This window comes from Rhinichthys klamathensis, unplaced genomic scaffold (genome assembly GCF_029890125.1).
Source record: "Rhinichthys klamathensis goyatoka isolate OS25496 unplaced genomic scaffold, OSU_Roscu_1.1 h1tg000140l_1, whole genome shotgun sequence".
Lineage (NCBI taxonomy): Eukaryota > Metazoa > Chordata > Actinopteri > Cypriniformes > Leuciscidae > Rhinichthys > Rhinichthys klamathensis.
Genome location: NW_026606675.1, coordinates 2,158,888 through 2,180,784, shown reverse-complemented (window position 1 = coordinate 2,180,784; position 21,897 = coordinate 2,158,888). Strand labels below are relative to the sequence as shown.

General features: G+C 37.5%; 1 protein-coding gene across 2 annotated transcripts in view; it reads left to right on the top strand.

Moving 5' to 3' along the window:
• The window catches only part of gabbr2 (gamma-aminobutyric acid (GABA) B receptor, 2), a 255,725-nt gene that overhangs the window by 147,606 nt on the left and 86,222 nt on the right, over positions 1 to 21,897 (top strand). For both annotated transcript variants that reach the window (XM_056257645.1, XM_056257646.1), the window contains exon 3: positions 9,507 to 9,677. In XM_056257645.1, the coding sequence (XP_056113620.1) occupies positions 9,507 to 9,677 (171 nt within the window). The remainder of the gene's footprint in view (positions 1 to 9,506; positions 9,678 to 21,897) is intronic.

Sequence of the window (21,897 nt, the reverse complement as noted above, 5' to 3'; positions counted from 1 at the left end):
CGTTGTCGTCATCTATTTTGGAGTGATTGCAATGTATTCTAAATATAAACTTGTACTGTAGATCCGCGTCATTTCTGGAAAAATCATTCACCGCTTTATTACGAGTTTAAAAGAGCGCGAGCGTCATTAACGTGCCCAGACGCGACGCTTTGAATTTGCGCGTACAATGAACAACATCGCGTCGGGAGCTGACTAAAACGCTACAAAAGTAAAAGACAAGACGTTTGTATTCAAAGTTAAAAAGCCAACACACTACTACATTTTTAAATGTTTCAAGTAAAGGATCTCATGGGTCTATGTTCTAAATTCTGCTGATGATTAGATTATAGCCTACCCTGTCATCAGCCTTCTTACGCCAATAATATCAGTTTAGAATTTATTTTTCTAATCAGTAGCGATCGTGTCTTTCTCTTCCACTTGGTTTGTGTATAGCATATTTAAGCTAGCAATGCAATGCATAAGATCATATTAGATTAGGCTACTTAATATGACAATATCTGCAGTCAATATTGATTAAATGGGAGGGGAAAATCCTGCCCATACCAGCTATGAAAAAATTATAAAAGCATAGGCCTATATCACTGAAGTGGTATTCTGGTACTGTGAATAAATTGAATAAAACAGCAAAATAACAATAACATCTTCATTAAACAAAAAAGAGATTACCTTAGATGAAGTTTGATTAATATGTACATACAGTAGCCTAGGCTACTGGTAAAAAGTCTGGACCAATTACTATTTTGAATGTTTTTGAAATAAGTTTTTTATTATGCTCTACAAGCCAGCATTTATTTGATCAAAAATACACAAAAAAAAAAAAAAACAGGAATATTCAGCAAGGATGTGTTAAATATATAAAAAGCGATAGTGAAAAAAAAAACTATTTTAAAACTTTTTAATAATAAAAAAAAAATCCTGAAAAAAAGTATCACAGGTTATAAAATAAATATTAAGCACCATTTCTAACATTTGATAATAAATCAGAATATTATAAAGTTTTCTGAAGGATCACATGACACTAAATTCAGCTTTGCATCACAGAAATATATTTTAAAGTATATTAAATAGGAAAACCATTATTTTAAATTGTAATATTTCACTTTATTATTTTTCTGTATTTTTGATCAAATAAATCCCAGCTTGATTAGCATAAGAGACTTCTTTCAAAAACATTAAAAATAGTAATGTGTCCAAACTTATGTACTGTGTAAGTAAAAACATTTAAAATTAAATGTTGTTTCAAGAGTTTTTTATTGGGGGTGGGGGGCCTCCAACATGAATATTGCCTAGGGCCTCCAAATGTCTAGAACCGGCCCTGCTCCCGGGTGTCTGTTAGATTACAGCACTGGAGAGCGCTATGAATTGTTCTTCATGCGCACTGTAACTGAAATTTAAAACTGTTAAAAGAAAATGCTCAATAAACTGTTGCATATATATAATACATTAAGCATAGATAGACAGATATAATCTCTTCGCTTTGTGCTTTGAACTTTTCAATCCGGAGCGCTGCGCGCTGTGACTTCGCGTTGCTTCAAGTGCATCATTCTGCGCACGGGATGCGCATAATCGCTTTGCCGCTCTTATTCGAGCCTTTCATGTTATAATGTTATAATGCTTAGGGGAGGTTTAAACACCTGGGGTAAGGGGGCGTAGCCAATGGGAATATCACTCATGGGCCACGCCCCCTCCCCTTGGCGAAATGGGCCTGCCACAACAGCTGGAAAAAATCCTAGAGGAAACACTGGTCTCCGTTTGTCATTCTGTATAGCAAAGCAGATGAGAGTAGATCATGATCAGAAACCCGATTAGAAATCATTATGGATAAAATCGAATCGTTTTAAATCGAAAATCTTTTTGAATCGAAAATCGATTTTGAATCGAATCGTGGCCTCAAGAATCGGAATCGAATTGAATCGTGAGATGGTAAAAGATTCCCACCCCTAGAATCTAATGCATTAGATGTCATTACATAGAGTTCGCAGATCAGCTGGCTTGAACTGAGAGAGATACTTTAAAGGTGCAGTTCAGGCTATTTAAAAGTAATGTTTTGAATGTTAACATTCTTTCTCCTATCCATGTTTAATATGCAGAGACGGCTGTAAGTACAAGCCATGCGGGGGTTGAGTCTCCTGAAAAGTGTCACTGTTTTTTTTTTCTTAATTGTGCACACTTGTTTCCTGTCCTTGTGTCTTAGCTGTTCCCTCTTAAGATGCAAGTGTGCAGTGATGAAATGTGAGGAGGGAGAGACTAAAGCTAGATGTATTTGTAAAATTAGAGATGCACCGATATGCCGAAACATCATGCAAGTTTTGAAGTCAGCATGAAATGGCAATTCATTTTGATCTATTTCCTTAATGCATGTTATTGATCTTATTGTGAACAGTTCATCCATGCTGTGCTATACTGTATGTCAGAGCACCGTCCACAAGGCTATGGCTTATTTTCTGCAATAATCCAAAAGCCAATGGAAAAATCCTATTGTGTTGTCTAGGGAACCAGGGTAATGGTAATTACGTCATTACTGCAGTGTTCTATACAGTAGAAAATATCTGTTGCTACTCCACTTATAGTGGCTTTGCTAAAGTTGCTCATTGAGTAAGTGTTGCACTTTTTATTTTTTTATGATGCACCAGTATTTAAATTCTGACAAATACCGGTAAGTAATACTTTTAAAACACACTAGTTGCAAGTAAATTTAGTCATCACAACATAATAATGCACAGTATGAAAGATGGGTAGATATTCATTTTAAAATGAACTCCTCTGCAAGATCCCGTTCTTCTTAAGCTTTGCATCCTCGCAGCATTTAGAGAATTGATAAATCTCTCATGATGCCGGACTTCGATTGATTTCTGGGTCACGGACTGGAGGACGGGGGAGCGAGAAATGAGGAAGCATCAATTAGAGTATTGAGAACCAGTCACTGGGGCGCTATCAAAATATTGCTTTGTGTTTTGTGCGGCCCAGCTAGCACAATAAAGCAGCATTGGTTTAACCAATGGCATGACTTTGGGGGCTGGACTGTCGTTTTGTCTGGCCAATGGCTGAGGGGGGTGGTGTTCAAGAAACCTGTCATGAAACTGTTTCTGTGGCCGACAACCAAATACTTCTAGTATATGAAAAACAGTATGCCAACAGAGCAGTACTGTATGTCTGAATACATAGCTTTCGAAAAATAAGGACAAAAAGGCAAAAAGTACCCGATTGACTTTCTACTTCCAACGAGATTCTGAAGTGCGCATTCAGTGGACACTTTATTATCCCATGAGGCCACGGGAGAAGAGTTGTGAATGTCTGTGCCGCACAAGCCCTCAAAAGTGAAGCCAAAACGTCTCGATCGCCCCCCGGTGACCGGTCCTAGTATAGGTCATAAGCCCCGCCTCCCTATGTTATTCAACGGGACGTGAGACCAACTAAATAATTAAATTACACTTCACATATCTTTTTTCTAAAGATAGTTTCTGTCATTTACTGTAGTTTCTATCACGTTGATGTAATTTCAAGTGTTTGTTTTTAAAATAAGTTAGTTTTTAGTTAGTTATTTGATGCTATAAAAACGGTGCTGTGACATCATGATTGACAGCTGTGATTGACAGGTTCTCTGTGTGAAGTAGTCACTGAAGCACCAACGGACTTTTTTTCATAATGTTGACTATGTGGTCAGTGGTTGTATTTACCTTATTTTAACGAGGTACTGCAATCAGCAGACATCATTGGAGAGGAACGGAGCAGACAAGGCCACTTAAGAAAACTGCGGGGCGTGTGTGCTTGCAATTGATTCAACGTGAGTGAGGGCGGGGCCTTGATTTCGCGGCTTTACTTCCTGCTCACGACTGCGCATGACTGGTCCCGAAAACGCTACTGCGCAGGCTCAAGTTCCAATATGTCAGCGCCATATCGGGGGGACACTGGCGGCTTCAGTTCTCTCCAATGGACAAGAGCGAAGGGGCGTCGTCCATCTTTTTTTACAGTCTATGCTGTGAAGCGACGCTACTGACGGCATAGGTCACATGACAGTGACAACATGGCAGAGTAGTACATCCAAATTTTATTCATAATACACACATTCATACTATATAGGCCTTATGTAGCCCCACCCCTTTTCAGCGCTGCGCTCGTTGTGTTTTGTCTTCCGGTTTGTATTTTCCCAGCATGAAAGTAAGATCTTACGTATTTATGAATGAACCGCTAGTTTTAAAATCTTCCAGGTCTACTGACATATGTCATGACATCCGCTTAAAACATTACAATGCCCATGATAACTTTCCTTAACTGTACAATAAGTAAATCCACTTCACCGACGCTATAGAAATATACACAGCTACCGCCAAAAACAGAAGTTAAAAGACATAATTCTATATAAGGTCTGTAGAACATACTTTTTTAACAGTCAAAACTACTTTTCTACAAATGCAGTACCTGCTATACAGTATGCGATTTCAGACCCAGCGAGGCATTATTTTTGCCAGCATTACTAAGTTAGCCCCTGTTGGTGGATGCTGAAACTACACCATTTGGGGACAATATTTTCCTGAGACTCATCAGTTTCTTTCGAATATGAAGATTTTAGGTTTATTTATTATCTTAAAAGAGATTTTAAAAGCAAAATACAATGGAAAACTCTCATCTGTTTTTATTTTTCAGTGGAGAGAACATGGTTGTATGTGAGTGCATTATGCTCTGACTTTTCCCTTGTGAGAATGAAGCATTGAGCATGTAGGCTAGTCTCCACTAAACAAAGATTAGAGCAACCTCCAAGAGACCCCTTAATGCTCAGTGAGTCCCGTAGGTGCATCTGGATTTAGTGGCACTAGCATGATAAAAATCCTTAATTGGCAGCACTAATCTGTGTGTTTTGAACAACAAGCACTTCATTGAGCTGAGATGAGTGACGGGGTGATGTGGCACGACTCTTATTCTGGAGTTGGCCATTGATGTGAAAGCAGGATTAAACTCTGATAGAGGCTGTAAATCTGCTAATATGTTGCACAAGAACAAATTGCTTCTTAGGTTTGTTAGATAGTCAACTCTTTGATCTCTCATTTGTGAAGAGAGGGTTGATCTTTTTGTTTGAAGCAGTACATTCGAATTCACATTTTGTTCACTTTGGGTTAAGCAGTGCATAGAGATGTATAGAGCACAGGCTTTCATTTGAATGGTTTTTCATTGTCAAAAAATTGGATAAATCACATTTTATCACAGATTTTACACACAATCATTAGTGAAAACCAAAACTGGCGTTCAAATTTTGGGGTATGTAAGATTTGTTTTTGTTTTTGTTTTTAAAGTCTCTTATGCTCTCTAAGGCTACATTCATTTGATCAAAAATACTTATATATGTGATCAATATTGTAAAAAATAATTTGTTTTAATTTGAATATATTTTAAAATGAAATTTATTCCTGTGATGGCAAAGCTGAATTTTCAGCATCATTACTCCACTTTTCAGTGTGACATGATCTTTCAGTGTACCCCAATGTAGCCCAGTTTTTTAAATGGCTTTTAAAGGGACAGTTCACCCCAAAATTAAACTTCTGTGTTACACAAAAGTAATTTAGCAGAATGACCAAGTTCATTTTCATATGATGAATGCAAATAGGAACTTGGGCTGTCTAAGGTCTAAAAGGACAGTTTTTTCTTCTTCTTGTGGAACACCGAATAAGGTATTTTGAAGAAATTGTCAATTGTCAATGAGGCCCAAAAACAACATTGCAAACCATTAATTTGTATTGTACAGACAAAAAACAACAGCAAAAACATTCAGACATTTTTTCAAAATATCTTTTGTGTTCCTCAGATGAAAGAAATAACATCAGGGTGATTAAATGGTAACAGAAATGTCATTTTCAGGTAACTGTCCCTTTAAGTGCTTTTAATTGAATGTACTGGCTTTGACACGTTCAACAGGCGTGACATCACTGTCCTGAGATTGGCTTCTTCTTTCAAGATTGTCAGTTAGGAAATGGCTTTTTTTAGGCAGGTCTGAAAAGGCCAAAACCAGACCAATCTAGATAGTGTCTATCTGTGAATTAATGCACACTTGTCTTCTAAGAGAACCACAGACTACTAACCTGTGTCATTATCGTAATCGTAATGTCTTATCTTTTCAGCACTGCAATTAACCCTACCTTGATTAACATCAATAACTCTCTTAGAGGACACAAAATCATTATATTAGATTACTTCAATCCATCACAATCCCCTTTTATTTGCTCATACCCATATTAAAAAGAAAAATGGATGTTCTGCTCACCCTCCTACCTCTTGAAATGCAGAGCAGGTGGTGTGATTATGTCAGCACTGATGTCTGCTGTCAGCTATAGCTTGAGTTCACACATTTCCCATATAATATAACATTGTAAATAAATCCTACCCAAATCTGTCTGTTCCCTTGTCTAAATAGTCACAGATCTAAATGTTTCTAACGGGGTTTAATGGAATTCATTGAAATGTTAGACTGTTATTCACGAGTTCCCTGGCTGTCAGGGTGTGTACACACCAGCGCACTATTGTGAGATGAGAGAAAGAATTAAGAGGCAGTTTTTTTTCTTCACTGCATGACAAATTCAGCTTGTATCCGTAAGGAGGTTCAACTGTGAAAATGTGTCAAATACGTTCACTTTAAGGCGAAATGAGTGTCTGCCGAATCCCCTTGTGTTCAGTGGAAACACAGTTCACCTAAAAATGAAAATCCGGTCATCATACTCACCCTCATGTCGTTCCAAACTTTCTTTCTTTGGAAGATAAAAAGGTATATTTGATTGCATGATGAATGCACTATCTCTTTAAACATTGATAAGTGTTTATGACATCAAGCAAATCAAGAGATTAAGGCAAAATGGTCACTTGTAAGGTTTCATGATGGTTAGGGTGCTGACTATGTAGAAGACATCAAGGCAGCTCATATAAATTTAACTATATTATCGCCCAGCTGTATATATAAACACAGATATATAAGTATGTAACTTTATCCACATAAATACATTATACTTGCGTAGGGCAATACTATCTAGCAAATCTCAACTGCTTTATTGTTTATCGTAAAATGTGAACTAGCTGTAATCTTCTAAATGCATGACGATGCATCATGATGTTCTGTAGAATTGCTTTGAAACAATGTGTATTGTGAAGAGCGCTATTCAAATAATTTTGACTTGACTGGAACAGAGCCTGAATCTCTTCCTTGTATAAGAAAGTAAACCTAACATGCTGTATTCAGACCATGTTCCCTTCAGCACAGTGTTCATGTGATAACGTCACCACTTCATTCACCAGAGGGGCCACAAATGAGAGGAGATGAGACACTGTTCACACAGCTCGCCAGAGGTCAAGGGTCACGGCCACCGCACACTCCAGAGCAAAAGTCAATTCCATTTCACCCTCAATTCTATTCACAGGAAAAGTAATTTAGTTGATCCAATCCCAAGCAAGGGAACGTCCTATTCCGAGTTCATTTACAGGTAAAACCCTGATGTAGACAAGAATTGAATAGAACTTGTCACATTTTTATATTGAGGTGCTTCCTTGTGGTATTGAAATGCAGTTTACTATGTTAGTACTATGTGTAAATTGCTGCTTAAATCACCTGCAAATTCAACAAGCCATCCATATACATTTTCAAAAAACGTCAACATCTAGCTTTTAAATGATTACATTTCCTTTCACTATTCAGCTTAGATTTTGTTGCCTGGTTTGCCTTGAAAATTTAATCGAATTGAATGTGCAGCCACGTAGCCGACAGACATTTTATGACTGTAAGCAAAGAGTGTGCTCCTTTAACAAGTATAAGACGGCTTTTGCTATTTGAACTCAAATCATTTCCATATGTTTATCTCTGAGAGACTAACAACCCTCAGGATGTATTATAACCGGAGGAACATTTGTTAATCTACTGACGGGAGCACTGGCACAAAAATCATACCATGACGTTCTGGGCTTGTTTTTTCGCTCCAGCTGAGGCTTAAAATGCTCTGCCTGGTGTTTGACAACATTAAAGAGGGCATGTTTTGAGCAAAAAAGTCTTCAAACGTGTGAAGCCTTTTATAAACTGTCCCCTTTTTGAAAGCTCAAAAGATTTAAACATGCTTAGCACGCAATACTTGAACAGTATAGAAGCGTTTTAAAAGAATCTTATTAATATTGAGGCCGAGGAGAGCTAGATGGAGCGGAAATCAACAATGAAGCAGTGCAAGAGAGAGTTTCAGGCCATTCACTTGCTCGCATGTTCTTACCTTACAATGATTTGCTGATCATGTACATGATAATATGCCTTGAATACTTCGGTAAAAGGATTTTGTCGAAATTGGTTTATCTGCGAAACGTCAGTTAAAATGGGTTAAAAATCATAACCAATAACAATCAATATCATTCTGCACCTTCTGCCATCATTTCCCAGAAAAATAAGTTTAGAACTGTCACAGAGTTACATTATAGCTGTAAAAGTCCCAGCTATTATTAAAACAAAGTATAGCTATTTACAAATGTAAATATGATTTTTTGATTAAAAAAAATTTGTTTAGATTTTTAAGGTTAACATTTTTTATTTAAATGATTAATATATTTTTCTGATACTTTGTTAAAATGTTGCTCAAAATAAAATATGTACTGTAATATTATATATTAATATAATATTTTTGTGCTGGGGTCGGTGTAAATGTTGGCAGCGCAAGTAAAAATCTGAACTACTGGCCCGAATTCTTATTGTTGAACCCTATGGAGTGCAAACACAAAATGTAATGCTCGATAATGCATCTTAATACGCACTTGCATCCGCAAGCTGATATGCTGAGTTTGACCATCAGCAGTGCAAACGTTCCTGGCTCCAGGCACCACAGGCACTCACCAAAGGTGTGAGAGCTGTCTTTTTATAGAGACGTGTTACTGTGTTGATTCATTCACACCTACAATGTGGAGTCCTGGCACACTGGCTATGGGCCGGCCATTTGCCTTCGTCCAACACAATCTCAGTCCAAATACGCCACAGTGCTGTATGACATTTAAAGGGATAGTTACCCCAAAATGAAAACGGTCATCATTTACTCACCCTCAAGTTGTTCCAAACCTTTATGAATTTCTTTCTTATTTTGAAGATATTTTGAAGAATATGGGTAACCAAACAGTTGATGGACCCCATTGACTTCCATATATCAATATATCAATTGGATACCGACATCCTTCAAAATACATTCTTTTGTGTTCAACAGAAGAAAGAATTTCTTACAGGTTTGAAACAACTCGAGGTTGAGTTAATTATGACAAAATGTTCATTTTTGGGTGAACTATTAATAACCCTTTAACGAGAAGCTATTACATTTTAATAAGACTTCACAATATCCTGTGATGTTGCACACCTTTGTCTTTAGTTTTATAGATTTTGGTCTTTCAAGCAGATAAGAGCTGTACTTATAGGTTATAACTGTCACCTACATAGAAAATTGTCACTGAAAAAGAAGGAACAGATTTATCTTGATGAGACTTTGGCTAAACTCAGCCTTCTTCTTTTTCAGCTTTCTTTTGCAGCCACAACTCCCGTCCTGGCAGACAGGAAAAAGTATCCAAATTTCTTCAGGACAGTCCCGTCAGACAATGCTGTGAACCCCGCTGTGGTGAAGTTTCTCAACTTTTACAACTGGAGCAGAGTGGGAACCTTGACCCAGGATGTCCAGCGCTTTTCTGAGGTATGTTGAGGAAAATAACCTGCCCTCTTTCTGAATGTATCTTGAATCATGAAATTGTGGCTCAGCCTTCAAGCTAAAATGTTATCAATGTTTGTGGAGAGTAGATATTATGTTTAATGTCCTTATTCTTGGAGTGACTAAATGAAAATGTAGTGAATTTAGCACAATGGAAGTGAATGGAGCCAATCCGTGAACGTTAAAATACTCTCTGATTTTAATAGTATAGCCACAAGATTTAGACAATATGAATTTTAACATGATTTTAATGTGAATAAAATCCCTCACCTTTTCTGTTTAAATGTATGTCCAATAATAACTTCAAAATTTGGTGGTATTCAAAATTATATGTCACCTTGTATTGAAGCAACCTATATTCCTTTAACTGATGCCTTCTCATTGGGAAAATGAAGTATTGTAGAGATTGAGAGATATTATATTGCTCCACATAAACAGCTTTACCTGCCCACCACGTTTTGGAAGAGTGCTTCTCAGAAATATAAGCCCTATTGTTTTCTGTTTGAGTGTGGGTGTGTATCATTTTTTCCTTCTGTTTGAATATCATATGAATAGACCCAGTAAGATTTCCCTGTGGAATTGAGTGTCGATCTCATTTCAATGACTGAGCTAGACGTAGATTGAATTGATTGGTTTAGACATTTATACATAACCTGATCAGCAATCGTGTCGTGTGTGTTTGTGTGTTTATTGTAAGCCTCTGGAAATTCCTTCCTCCAATGGGACATGTAGCTGAAACCCTCCAGGGGCAGAGAGACATTAGCATCTCTTTCTCACACGAGTGCTCCATAGTAACCGTGCACGTGCTGTCAGAGTTCAAAGTATTCCTCAGGTGATAGATCTAAAACCTGGATCATCATTACAGATCCACCTAGCCATGGATCAGTGCTAGTGCTATTGCTAGTATAGATAATTATAATGCTGACACTGCAGTTTTGTGTTGCTGATAGAAACGTGTGGGGAAAAGGCCCACAGTGGACTGTTTCAAGCTGAAATGAATTAATCTTTCTTGTTCAAAAAATAAATTCATCTTTGGCTAAGCCCCGCCCCCCTTAGTTACTTTCTAAGGTAGTTACTGTCGCTATGTCAAGCTACGCCGCTCTCACGCACACACCATGTTCTCAAGCAGTGAAAAATACATCGCGGAGCAGAGAGGAGACTGACAACAGGCTGACAGACCAGGTTACTTTTCGGTTACTTTTCATATTAAACATATTAAACAAAGTCTCACCTTTCAAATTTGGTCATTTTTTAAAAGAAATTTTAACAATAATGTTGGACTGTGGCAACACGGTGGCGGTAACGTTAGTCACCTTCAAAACTACCACAGCGTGTCTGTAACATTAACGTTAGGTGTTTGTATCTTGAATAACAAAGTTAGCTAACATCCAGCCGCTACTCAAAACATACAATCCTGACTTACGTTAACGTTACGTGATAACTAAACTATCGCTAAGCTTGCTTGCTAGCACCTTTCTTCATTAATTAGGGTAACGTTAGAGAACCGAAATCATAACCTAACAGCATAATAATAATAATAATAATAATAATATGTTTATTTTATATAGCGCCTTTCAGAGTACTCAAGGTCGCTTTACAATAAAGTACAAATAAACCTGACAGAAACATGACATAGAACAAAAAATAAATTGAGATAGTGGTACATAAACATAGAAATCAAGGGAAACAAGTAGCAAAAAGATACGTTTTTAGGTGAGTTTTGAAATCGTGTAATGATGAAAGGTCGCGGATGTGTTGGGGAATAGAATTCCAGAGAGTTGGGGCAGCAGTACAAAAAGCCCTTCCACCAAATGATGATATTTTGTGCCGTGGGATCGTTAGAAGACCGGTATCGGAGGATCTAAGTGTGCGAACTGGGGAGTAGGTATGGATGAGATCAGAGATATAGGTGGGGGCAAGACCATGGAGTGCTTTGAATGTGATAAGGAGTATCTTGTAGTTAATACGAAAACGTACTGGTAGCCAATGAAGTCTGCGTAAAATCGGAGTAATGTGGGAAGATTTCTTTGTGTATGTAAGGACCCTAGCTGCGGAGTTCTGAATGTATTGGATTTTATTTATAGATGAGTTGGGTAAGCCATAGAAAAGAGAATTGCAGTAATCAAGCCGTGATGTGATGAAAGCATGAACCAAGGTTTCAGTAACACTGTCTAACTAGTATAACTTCACATTAAGGTTAAAAGCAACATTTACTTTAGAGCACACAAGTGAGCTTGTTGAGGGGTTTAACGTAGCTGACTGTGAGGACGTCCACACAGTTTAATCCAAAGACGACACTTGTCAGGATTTGACTTCGGTTTTGGGAAGGGAAAAAACGGACACCCCCCTCCAACCTCTCTGGGAAACGCGTATCTGTGTTACAAATGCCCCAGGCACAACGTTTAACCATATTTTTGATAAAACTACGACGGTAATAGCCTGCCGAGACCAAAAATATGAGACGCCTGTGTTAAAGTCAATGGAGCGCTGTGAAAAAGTGTCGGACCTCTGCGGGAGCTCGTTCTTGGCTGCGCTGTGATTGGTCAATCTACATTCTAGGGTGTGGCTTAGCCAAAGGCGAATTGAGTTTGTTGTCAGTTCATACCAATATATTACATTCGCCAAACTATCTGTGATGCTAGCTATATAGGATGCTAGCTTACTATAGGGAAGTTATCATAAATAAACAAGTTCTTTACAATTTATGAGACGAAGCTGACATACTGTACCATGCTTGTGACATGGAAAATACCAGGTGAATTATATAAAGAGGATGTTCAAGCTGAAGGCTGACTTTGATTTTGCCGGATAAAACAAATATCGGATAAAACGCAGGGACATGGCTGTAAATTATTGACCAAGGTCTAAACTGTGTTTTCACAATATTTGCAAAAGGAAATATGTAGCAAACAAAATAAATGAATTCCAGGTGTGTCAAAAATATAGTGATTGAAAGGTTGTAGCACTGTATTTGAAGATTTAATATTTTCTTTTACCAATGCAAATAGCTCTCCTGCTATTCTCGTAGACTCCCAGTAAAGCACAGCGTTAACTTTCAAAATTAAGTACCATGAAGCATGATTATTTTGTGATTCCGCAATTTTCAATAACTGTTTGGTAGTGAATAACTAATAATTGTAATTATTTATTTTTAGTTATTATTTATTGATTTAATAGTTATTGATAGTTTTAGCATTATAATTTAAATTAGAGGTATATTATTTAATTTATTAATTATATATGTATATATACCGGTGTATATATATATGTATATATATACCGGTGTATATATATATGTATATATATACTGTACATTATTTCAGCACCTCTTTTCCCAGTCTGTCAGTAACGCTCTGTTTAGTTCCTGTCTCTATGAAGTCCCTCCTTCCGATTCGTCGGCTAGACCAGTTTGTTGTGATTGGTCAACCGCTTCGAGCGTGTTTCGGAAATGTCACGCCCCTTACCCTAATCACGAGTTTCACTAATTTCAAGTTTCTACTTACGCAATGCAACCAGGCCTCTTTTTTTTTGGCAAGGCAAGGCACGTTTATTTATATAGCACATTTCATACACAGTGGCAATTCAAAGTGCTTTACATAGAAGAAATTAAAATAATCAAAACAAGTAAGAATAATTAAAACAGTTTAGAATAAAAAATCAAATAAAGTAGTACTGGTCCACCCCTATCTGAGATGGAAGAGATTGAGCCGGTTTACGGTGCAACTGGACCTCTAGCCCAGGGACGTACTCTGCTGGGGCGGTGCTACACCAGTAATGCCCAGCGGGGCCCCCACAGAGCACGCTTCGTGTGCGCTGTCTGCTGCCGTTACCCTTAACGACGCTCTCAGCGACTTCTTATACAGCAGTATAACTTACTCCTTCACTCGCCTCATCGGAGTGAAGACTCTCCTGCTCTCCTTCAAAATCTCTTCCAGAGATTATAAAAATAAATAAATTAGAAATTAGAAAACAAACAAAGACAAAACCAGTACAGTAAAAACAGTCGGACGGACAGTGGCACAGTGCTCATTCAGTAAATGCATAGCTGAACAGATGTGTTTTGAGTCTGGATTTGAAAGTGACTACTGTAGGAGCACATCTGATCTCTTCTGGAAGCTGGTTCCAGCTGCGGCTGGCATAGTAGCTAAAAGCAGACTCTCCATGCTTAGAGCGAACCCTTGGTATTTCTAGCTGATGTGATCCTAATGATCTGACTGATCTGTTAGGTTTATATTCAGTGAGCATATCTGCAATATTTTGCATTTGCCTTTGCATTTGCCTGGGTTGGAAATTTTGTGTCGTGTACTTTCCCGGAAGAGAACTCAAGACTACAATCGAGGCGTTTCAGGGAGTTCAGAAACAGTGCGCACTGATATAGAGAATAACTCCCATTGGAGTGGACTTTGTGATTTGTAACTTTGCAACATTACACACTTAAGAAAGTTAAAAATGTAACAAAACAAAAAAAAGGCACAGGATCCCTTTAAGAACATTCTAGTGAAAGACTATATAATATATATATATATATATATTAATGTCAGGCAAAGTTGTCTTATGTCTCAATAATCTGCATATTTATTTATAAATAAGTATGTAAATACTATAAATAGATAAGCAGTTAAGTCTGTATCTGAATGACCAAACAGCATTGTGCTCTTGCCTTTGGAGAGGTAAGGAGCTCCAGGATGAGTTGTGCAAGGTGTAAATCCTTTTATCTTTTCCTCTGGATAGAGATGCTGAACAGACACTGATCCCATCAGCATCCTGCCTGAGGAGGGCACTGGAAGCCTGATTAGCATACCAGTGTCACGCTCTCTCACCCTCAGCGGTGCCATATCTCAGGATAGCTGCCTGCCCTGTGTGTGTGATGTGACATTTCAGGAGGAGGTGCATCTGTTGTGTCACACAAATTAGGAGGTGTGGATCTAGAACCTCACTTGCTGGCCTTTTCTTGGAGACTTGGGTGTCACCAGAGCCGGATTAACGCAAAGGCAAACTAGGCACGTGCCTAGGGCCCGATTGGCGGGATGGGGCCCAGACAGAGGGATAAAAATAATAAAAAAATGTACAAATGTCCTATCTACAATTTATTTCAATATTTATTAATTAACTAAAAAATAGTTACGATGTTTATCTTAACCATAGACTGTTACATTACGTCACATTAACGCCAGCCCATCAGGTGCTGCGAAGCAAAAGCCTAAATGGGCACGCAGAGAAGCACAGCTGGTAATGCAGGTGTGTGCGTTGTCGTCATCTATTTTGAAGTGATTGCAATGTATTCTAAATATAGACTTGTACTGTAGATCAGTGTCATTTCTGGGAAAATCATTCACCGCTTTATTACGAGTTTAAAAGAGCGCGAGCGTCATTAACGTGCCCAGACGCGACGCTTTGAATTTGCGCGTACAATGGATAACATCGCGTCGGGAGCTGGCTAAAAACGCTACAAAAGTAAAAGACAAGACGTTTGTATTCAAAGTTAAAAAGCCAACACACTACTACATTTTTAAATGTTTCAAATAAAGGATCTCATGGGTCTATCTTCTAAATTCTGCTGATGATTATACCTGTCTGACATCATAGCCTTAGGCCAATAATATCAGTTTAGATTTTTTTTTTCTAATCAGTAGCGATCGTGTCTTTCTCTTCCACTTGATTTGTGTATAGCATATTTAAGCTAGCAATGCAATGCATAATATCATATTACTTATATTAATAATATGACAATATCTGCAGTCAATATTGATTAAATGGGAGGGGAAAATCCTGCCCATACCACAGCAATGAAAACAATGATAAAAGCATATCTCACTGAAGTGGTATTCTGGAACTGTGAATAAATTGAATAAAACAACAAAATAACAACAATAACAATAACATCTTCATTAAACAAAAAAGAGATTACCTTAGATAAAGTTTGATTAATATGTACATACAGTAGCCTACTGGTAAAAAGTCTGGACCAATTACTATTTTTAATGTTTTTGATTTTTTGTATTTTTTTGTATTATGCTCTACAAGCCTGCATTTATTTGATCAAAAATACAGAAAAAAAACAGAAATATTCAGCAAGGATGTGTTAAATATATAAAAAGTGATAGTGAAGACTTTTTTAAAACAACTTTTTAATAATAAAAAACATCCTGAAAAAAAGTATCACAGGTTATAAAATAAATATTAAGCACCATTTCTAACATTTGATAATAAATCAGAATATTATAAAGTTTTCTGAAGGATCACGTGACACTAAATTCAGCTTTGCATCACAGAACTATATTTTAAAGTATAGTAAAATAGGAAAACCATTATTTTAAATTTTAATAATATTTCACTATATATTATTTTTCTGTATTTTTGATCAAATAAATCCAGGCTTGATGAGCATAAGAGACTTCTTTCAAAAACATAAAAATAGTAATGTGTCCAAACTTATGTACTGTGTAAGTAAAAATATACAACATTTAAAATTAAATGTTGTATAAATTAAAAGGTTAGGAATCATATTTGTTTCAAGAGTTTTTTATTAGTGGTGGGGGGCCTCCAACATGAATATTGCCTAGGGCCTCCAAATGTCTAGAACCGGCCCTGGGTGTCACAGAGGATTACTATTCATCTCAAAAGCAGAAGTGCTTCACTCTAATTGCATATATGGAATCCTTTATACTAGGAATAAACAATGAGATTTTGATTTGTGTGTGTGTGTGTGTGTGTGTGTGTGTTTTGTGCATGAATGCTCTGGTTTTCTATCTCAGCTTGTTCCAGTGAAGGAATTTAGCACCTGTCCTGTCTGCTGCTTGATATCGGACACATTGCAGGAGGCTGTCAGTGTTTTGCCCGAGTGTCTATCAATAAGTGGATTAAGGGCTGTTCACACTCCCGCATGAATCACACACCAGTATGCTGTTTTACAGATTAAGACCCAATCCCCTTTTTATGTGGTAAAAGATTAGATGACTTGGGCCCCCGATGAGGAATTAAACCCATTTGTCAGGCCTCGCACTTTGAGTAGGATTGTGTGCGTTTGTGTGTTTTTGTGTATCTACACATAAATTGCTGTGCATTTACAGTAGGTGTGTGAGGTGAGGTGTTAGATTATATCTATCTATCTATCTGGAGTATGAAAAAAAGCTAAAATCTGCTTGATTATATATTAATAATTTCAGTCTTATGTACTTTGTTCTGAAAATTGCCTAAATTTGCCACGTTTCTATAGCTTTAAATATTTGTCAATTATTACACATGTAAACTAAGGAAAATGAATGCTAATTAAAATCGTATTAATGTATGTAAGTTAAATGTGTTCATATACACATTCCTTATATCTGAATTTCTGAAAGTATTTAATCCTTTGCCTGCGTCCCATCCAGCGTACAGCAGTAATTAAAAGCAAATGTTTACACAGATATTATGGTTTGTGTGACTATCTCACTTGCGTCAGACCAAAGGTTCTTCTCTCTTTCTCTCTCTCTCTAAATGTGTGAAAATGAAGCGAGAAAGCGAGTGTTTTAAGCAGGTCACCATATGGTTTCTCTACTGTACATGCTCTGTCCTCTTTTACACCAAGGTGCTCCATTAGTGACCTATTGGACACACTCCAGCAGCTTCAGTAATGGGGCTCTATTCAGGTGTACATGTGTGTGTGTGTGTGTGTGTGTGTCTGTCTGTCTGTCTGTGTGTGTGTGTAATGAAGTTTCTGCTTGTTTGATCTCTGATTAAACATTCAGGCAACACAAGCACAATCGGCTGGCTCAGCCGAGCTAATTGCATTCCCTAAGGAGATGATCCAAGCACAAGTCATCCAATCCTCCTTTCATGGATCGGACCTCATGGGCAGTCCTATATCTGTGCGGATCAGTTCGTGTGCGTGCGTTGGCCATTGTGTTGTGCTTTGTGCCTGTTCGTGTCTGTTTCAGTTTAAAGGCTCATTAAAACCTGTGCTATAAATAGATGCATATGTCCCCTCGGCCTCAGCGGTGCATTGAACGTGTTGGCTTTTTCTCGCTCTTTGCCTGCGTTGTGTTTGACTTATCCTGATGCGTCGGCTGCTCCTGGAGGACATGGGAATCCCGACGCTACTGCACAATCCAGTATAGACTTGTCCACAGTTACATCAGGCTGAATGTGTCTTTCTTTCGCATCTGTCCCCCAGAACACAGGTGCAAGAGGCCAGTGGGAATATTGCAATACAAAAATAACACTTGGACAAAAATTAGTGCACATAGGAAATCTATCTTTAAGCATCAAGGCTCTCTTTTCTTGTCTTTGCTTGTTTTGAGTGTCCAGGGTTTCTTGAATAGGGAAAATGTGCATGTATGTTTACTTAGCTGTTCTTTGGGGACAAGATTGTCCCTAGAAGCTCCCCTTGGGAATGTTCTCAAAGGTAAAATTATAAATATTTTAAGGTTAAGGTGGGGTAGGCTAGCATTATAATTAGGTTTATAATTAGCTGTATATAAAAGTCTATAATGCGGTCTGGTATGTCTTCATTTAAATGAGGTGTTTTAAAAAACTTTTGGACACAGAGGATCGCAAAATATGGGGACTTTCTTAAAATGTAATGGCAGATATATAATATAATGTATAAACATAAATTAAGAGATAAAGGTAAAAGGTAGATAAAGGTATTGTAATAAGGAAAAGTAGTTTCAAAACCAGTAGTTTCTTGTAGAGTATATATATATCATTTATTTTTGTTTTTTTACTACTGTAGTTGGTTGACAGTTTTGTAAATACAATAATATAACTGAATAAAATGGTTAATATTTTGCCAGTCTTTAGTAAGCAAAATTAAACCATAATAATATCAAATTTGGTATACGTGTTAATAAATATTGTTTTAAATATATTTAATTCATATCTTAACATGAAGTTACCTTTGACTACCTTAAAACCACTCTGACACTTTAGCAACGTGCTTCAAAGCACTCAAAATAATTCTAGTATTGTGTAAAAAATGTAGTTAACATGATTCAAAATCAGACATGCCTAATAAAAACGAAACATTTCAAAAACAGCTCAATTAAAAAGAAATCTCTGAGCATCTGCTTCTACTCAAATTTGAAATAATGTTAGTTTGCATCCTCAGTGCCCATATACAGATGAGATTTGTCAGTGGCGGGTTACATTATCAGGCCACTGTCCTCTGTCAGAGCTCATTGTGCCGTCAGCATCACAGAGAAGATCCCGGCTGACACTCACACACCTTCCTATATATCTCCAAACGCAGCCAATCAGAGACTCGTGGCGCTCGGTCTCACGGGGACCTGAGCAGTGTGGAAAATGTGGCTGATGATGGACTGCTGTGGGTTTAGAAAAATAGGGAAAAATAAGGCAGCGATACAACAAACTGTGACCCACGCTAGTCCTGTTAATTCATCATCTACAGGCCTGGCAGCTCTGAAGAGAACATGTTGCTGCTTGGTATCATGATGACTGGTTGATATCTGTGATGCCGTGAAGAAAAGGAACACTTTTGGAAAGTGAGGAGTGTGGCTAACGCTGAGGCTAAAGCTAATGCTAATACCAATTAATTAAATGTGATCCAAAAACATGGTATTGTTATTCCAAAATTTTTAGTATTAGTATTATTAGTTTTATTTTAGTATATGAATATGGTATTTATTCATATTTTGAATTAGCTTTTATTTTTACATTTTCAGCTTTCATTTTAGCTTTATTTTTATTTCAGATTTAGTTTGAGTAATTTTAGTACTTCTACTTAAAGGTACTCTATAGCTGTGTCCCAATGCAAAGGCTCCGTCCTTTGAAGGGCGCATTCGAAGGCCGTTTGCGTCACTGCGACGAAGGCTGTCTTAATTCGAAGGCTCCTTCAAATGCGGCCTCAAAATGCCTCCTTCGCTTCCCGTAAAAATTAAAGCTGCAGTCCGTATCTTTTCCTCTTTGTCGCCATCTCTCTGTTCGAAATCTGTAACTGCAGTGATTCGCGGAATTATCATCTTTACGTGGGTTGTAAATCGGCATGAAACAGCGCGGATGAACACAGTGCTTTGAGGCGAGTGGTGCTGTCAGTCACCGCGCTGTGTGGATACTGTCATACAGAATCACAGATTCACTTTTTGAAAGTTTGACCAACATAAGAATTTTCATAAGAAAATGTCTTCTGAACAAGTAAGTAAAATCCATTTTTGTTCTGACCAACTAAGGGGGAAAAAGCATTCGACATGATAAGCTTCGTTAGATTTAATCAACGCGATTTACAGCAACCGTGCAAATTATAGCCTACTTTGTTCTCAAATTGTTCATGTTAACAACATCAGCATTGCGTGACTAATGTTAAATTTAATGTGTTTTATGGTTACCTGTGTAGTTCAGAATTCATATTCTCCATAATAGCAAAACGAGAAAGGCACAACAAAGGAAACTCCATAACTGTGTGAATTAAGAAAACGTACTGTTACACGATTGAACTATTGAAATGTCTTACTTGTTCAGCAGAAAAAAGCCGTCTCTTCTTCCGTTTTGAACCCCTTCAAAACACGGAGTTCACGCACTTTTCAAAAGCCCCGCCGATGTTTAAATCCTTGTGTTCGCATGAGACGGTTTCTTTCTCTTTCTCTAGCCACCTTAAATCCGAAGTACGAAGTCTTTTGGGTTTTATAACTGCTGAAACTCCAGTTGACACTGATGATTGTTGTTTGGATCTTTCTGGATGCCATAAGTTTAATTATGTGAAGTGCTGCGAGAAAAGCCTATACATCTAAACATCTCGTCACGCGCAGTATAGCCGGCTAGCCGAAACTCCTTCTTTATGTGTACGGGTGTGACGTAATGACGCAAAGACATGCTCGAATTTCCCGTGAAAACCCACCAGTACCACTGGAATTAAAATCATTATTACAAGCTAACCGTTTTGAATCTAGCTATGGCAAGCAGATAGTTTTGACCACTGGCAGAATACGTTTTTTTTTTATATAATTATTTTGGATTATTTCTAACTTAAAAAAGTTACGGACTGGAGCTTTAAGGATACAACAGATGGATCCTTCCGGCCTTGCCTACCCCAAAAGATTGATGATATATTGACTCGTTACTTAAATTTTATTAATTTTGAACCAAAAAGTTACATAGTGCACCTTTAAACATATTTCAGTTAGTTTTAGTTAACTGCCAAAAACACCATATTATCTACACACTGTCAATATAGGTGATCTAAAATGTTTTGGACCCTAACATTTTGGGGGGCCTCTGTAGATAGAGCCTCTTGGCCTTTTTATTAAATTCATTTAAATGAATTATAAATAGGTTGTGTTGAAATCTGGACTGTGGTCTCCGTTGAAAACCTTAAACTGTAGGCATTTATGGCATACACGGTTTGTATATCTGGGTGAGATGGAGAATAATGTCTGGTTTATGGTAAATTAGCCTGCAGAGCTTCTTGACAGCCAGTATTGTGCTCTTATGTCTCTCTAACTGATTTATGTGGCTTCCTGTTTTTCTCTGGGTTCATTTGACAGGTCAGTGCATAAATGCATTATGAATTTCACATCACATCATGCTCATTTCTCCTCAGCTTTAGGACAGCTCTCAAATCCCATAATCCTTTTGGAGCTCCTTTACTACAGTGCCCACCCGTCCCTCTCTGTGTCTCTTTCTGTCTCTCTTTCCTCTTGCTTAAATCAGGTGGTCTCTTGTGCTCACACACAAGCACACAGTTATTGCTTATACATGCTCATGAGATCCACATATGTGGATACGTACACCCACACAAACAAACACACACACTTGCTCATGTGGAAAGGGGTTTCCAGGATCTGCCAGCATTAAGCTACAAATATGCGCAACGCGCATCAGTAATCAAGACAATGTGGATCAGCCAGGCTTTTCAGGTAACGTCTGTCAGAATGAGTTCAGGTTTCTGCCAAAATCTGACACCGTTTACTCCCGGTTTTACTCCCGGGTGATCTGATCACAGGTGGTCAGCCGAGACAGATCGACAGATCTTACCAAGTGTTTAAACAGGTTTACATCTGTATATTACATATTCGCTGCTTAATAATTTTGTAAAATATTTGTCTCAGGATTTTTTGATGAATAAATAGTTCAGAAGAACAGCATTTATTTCAAATAGAAATCTTTTGTAACATTGTTAATGTCTTTACTGTCACTTTTGATCAATTGAATGTGCCCTTGTGAATAAAAGTATTAATTTTGAACGGTAGTGTATTTTCAAAATGGACTAGTC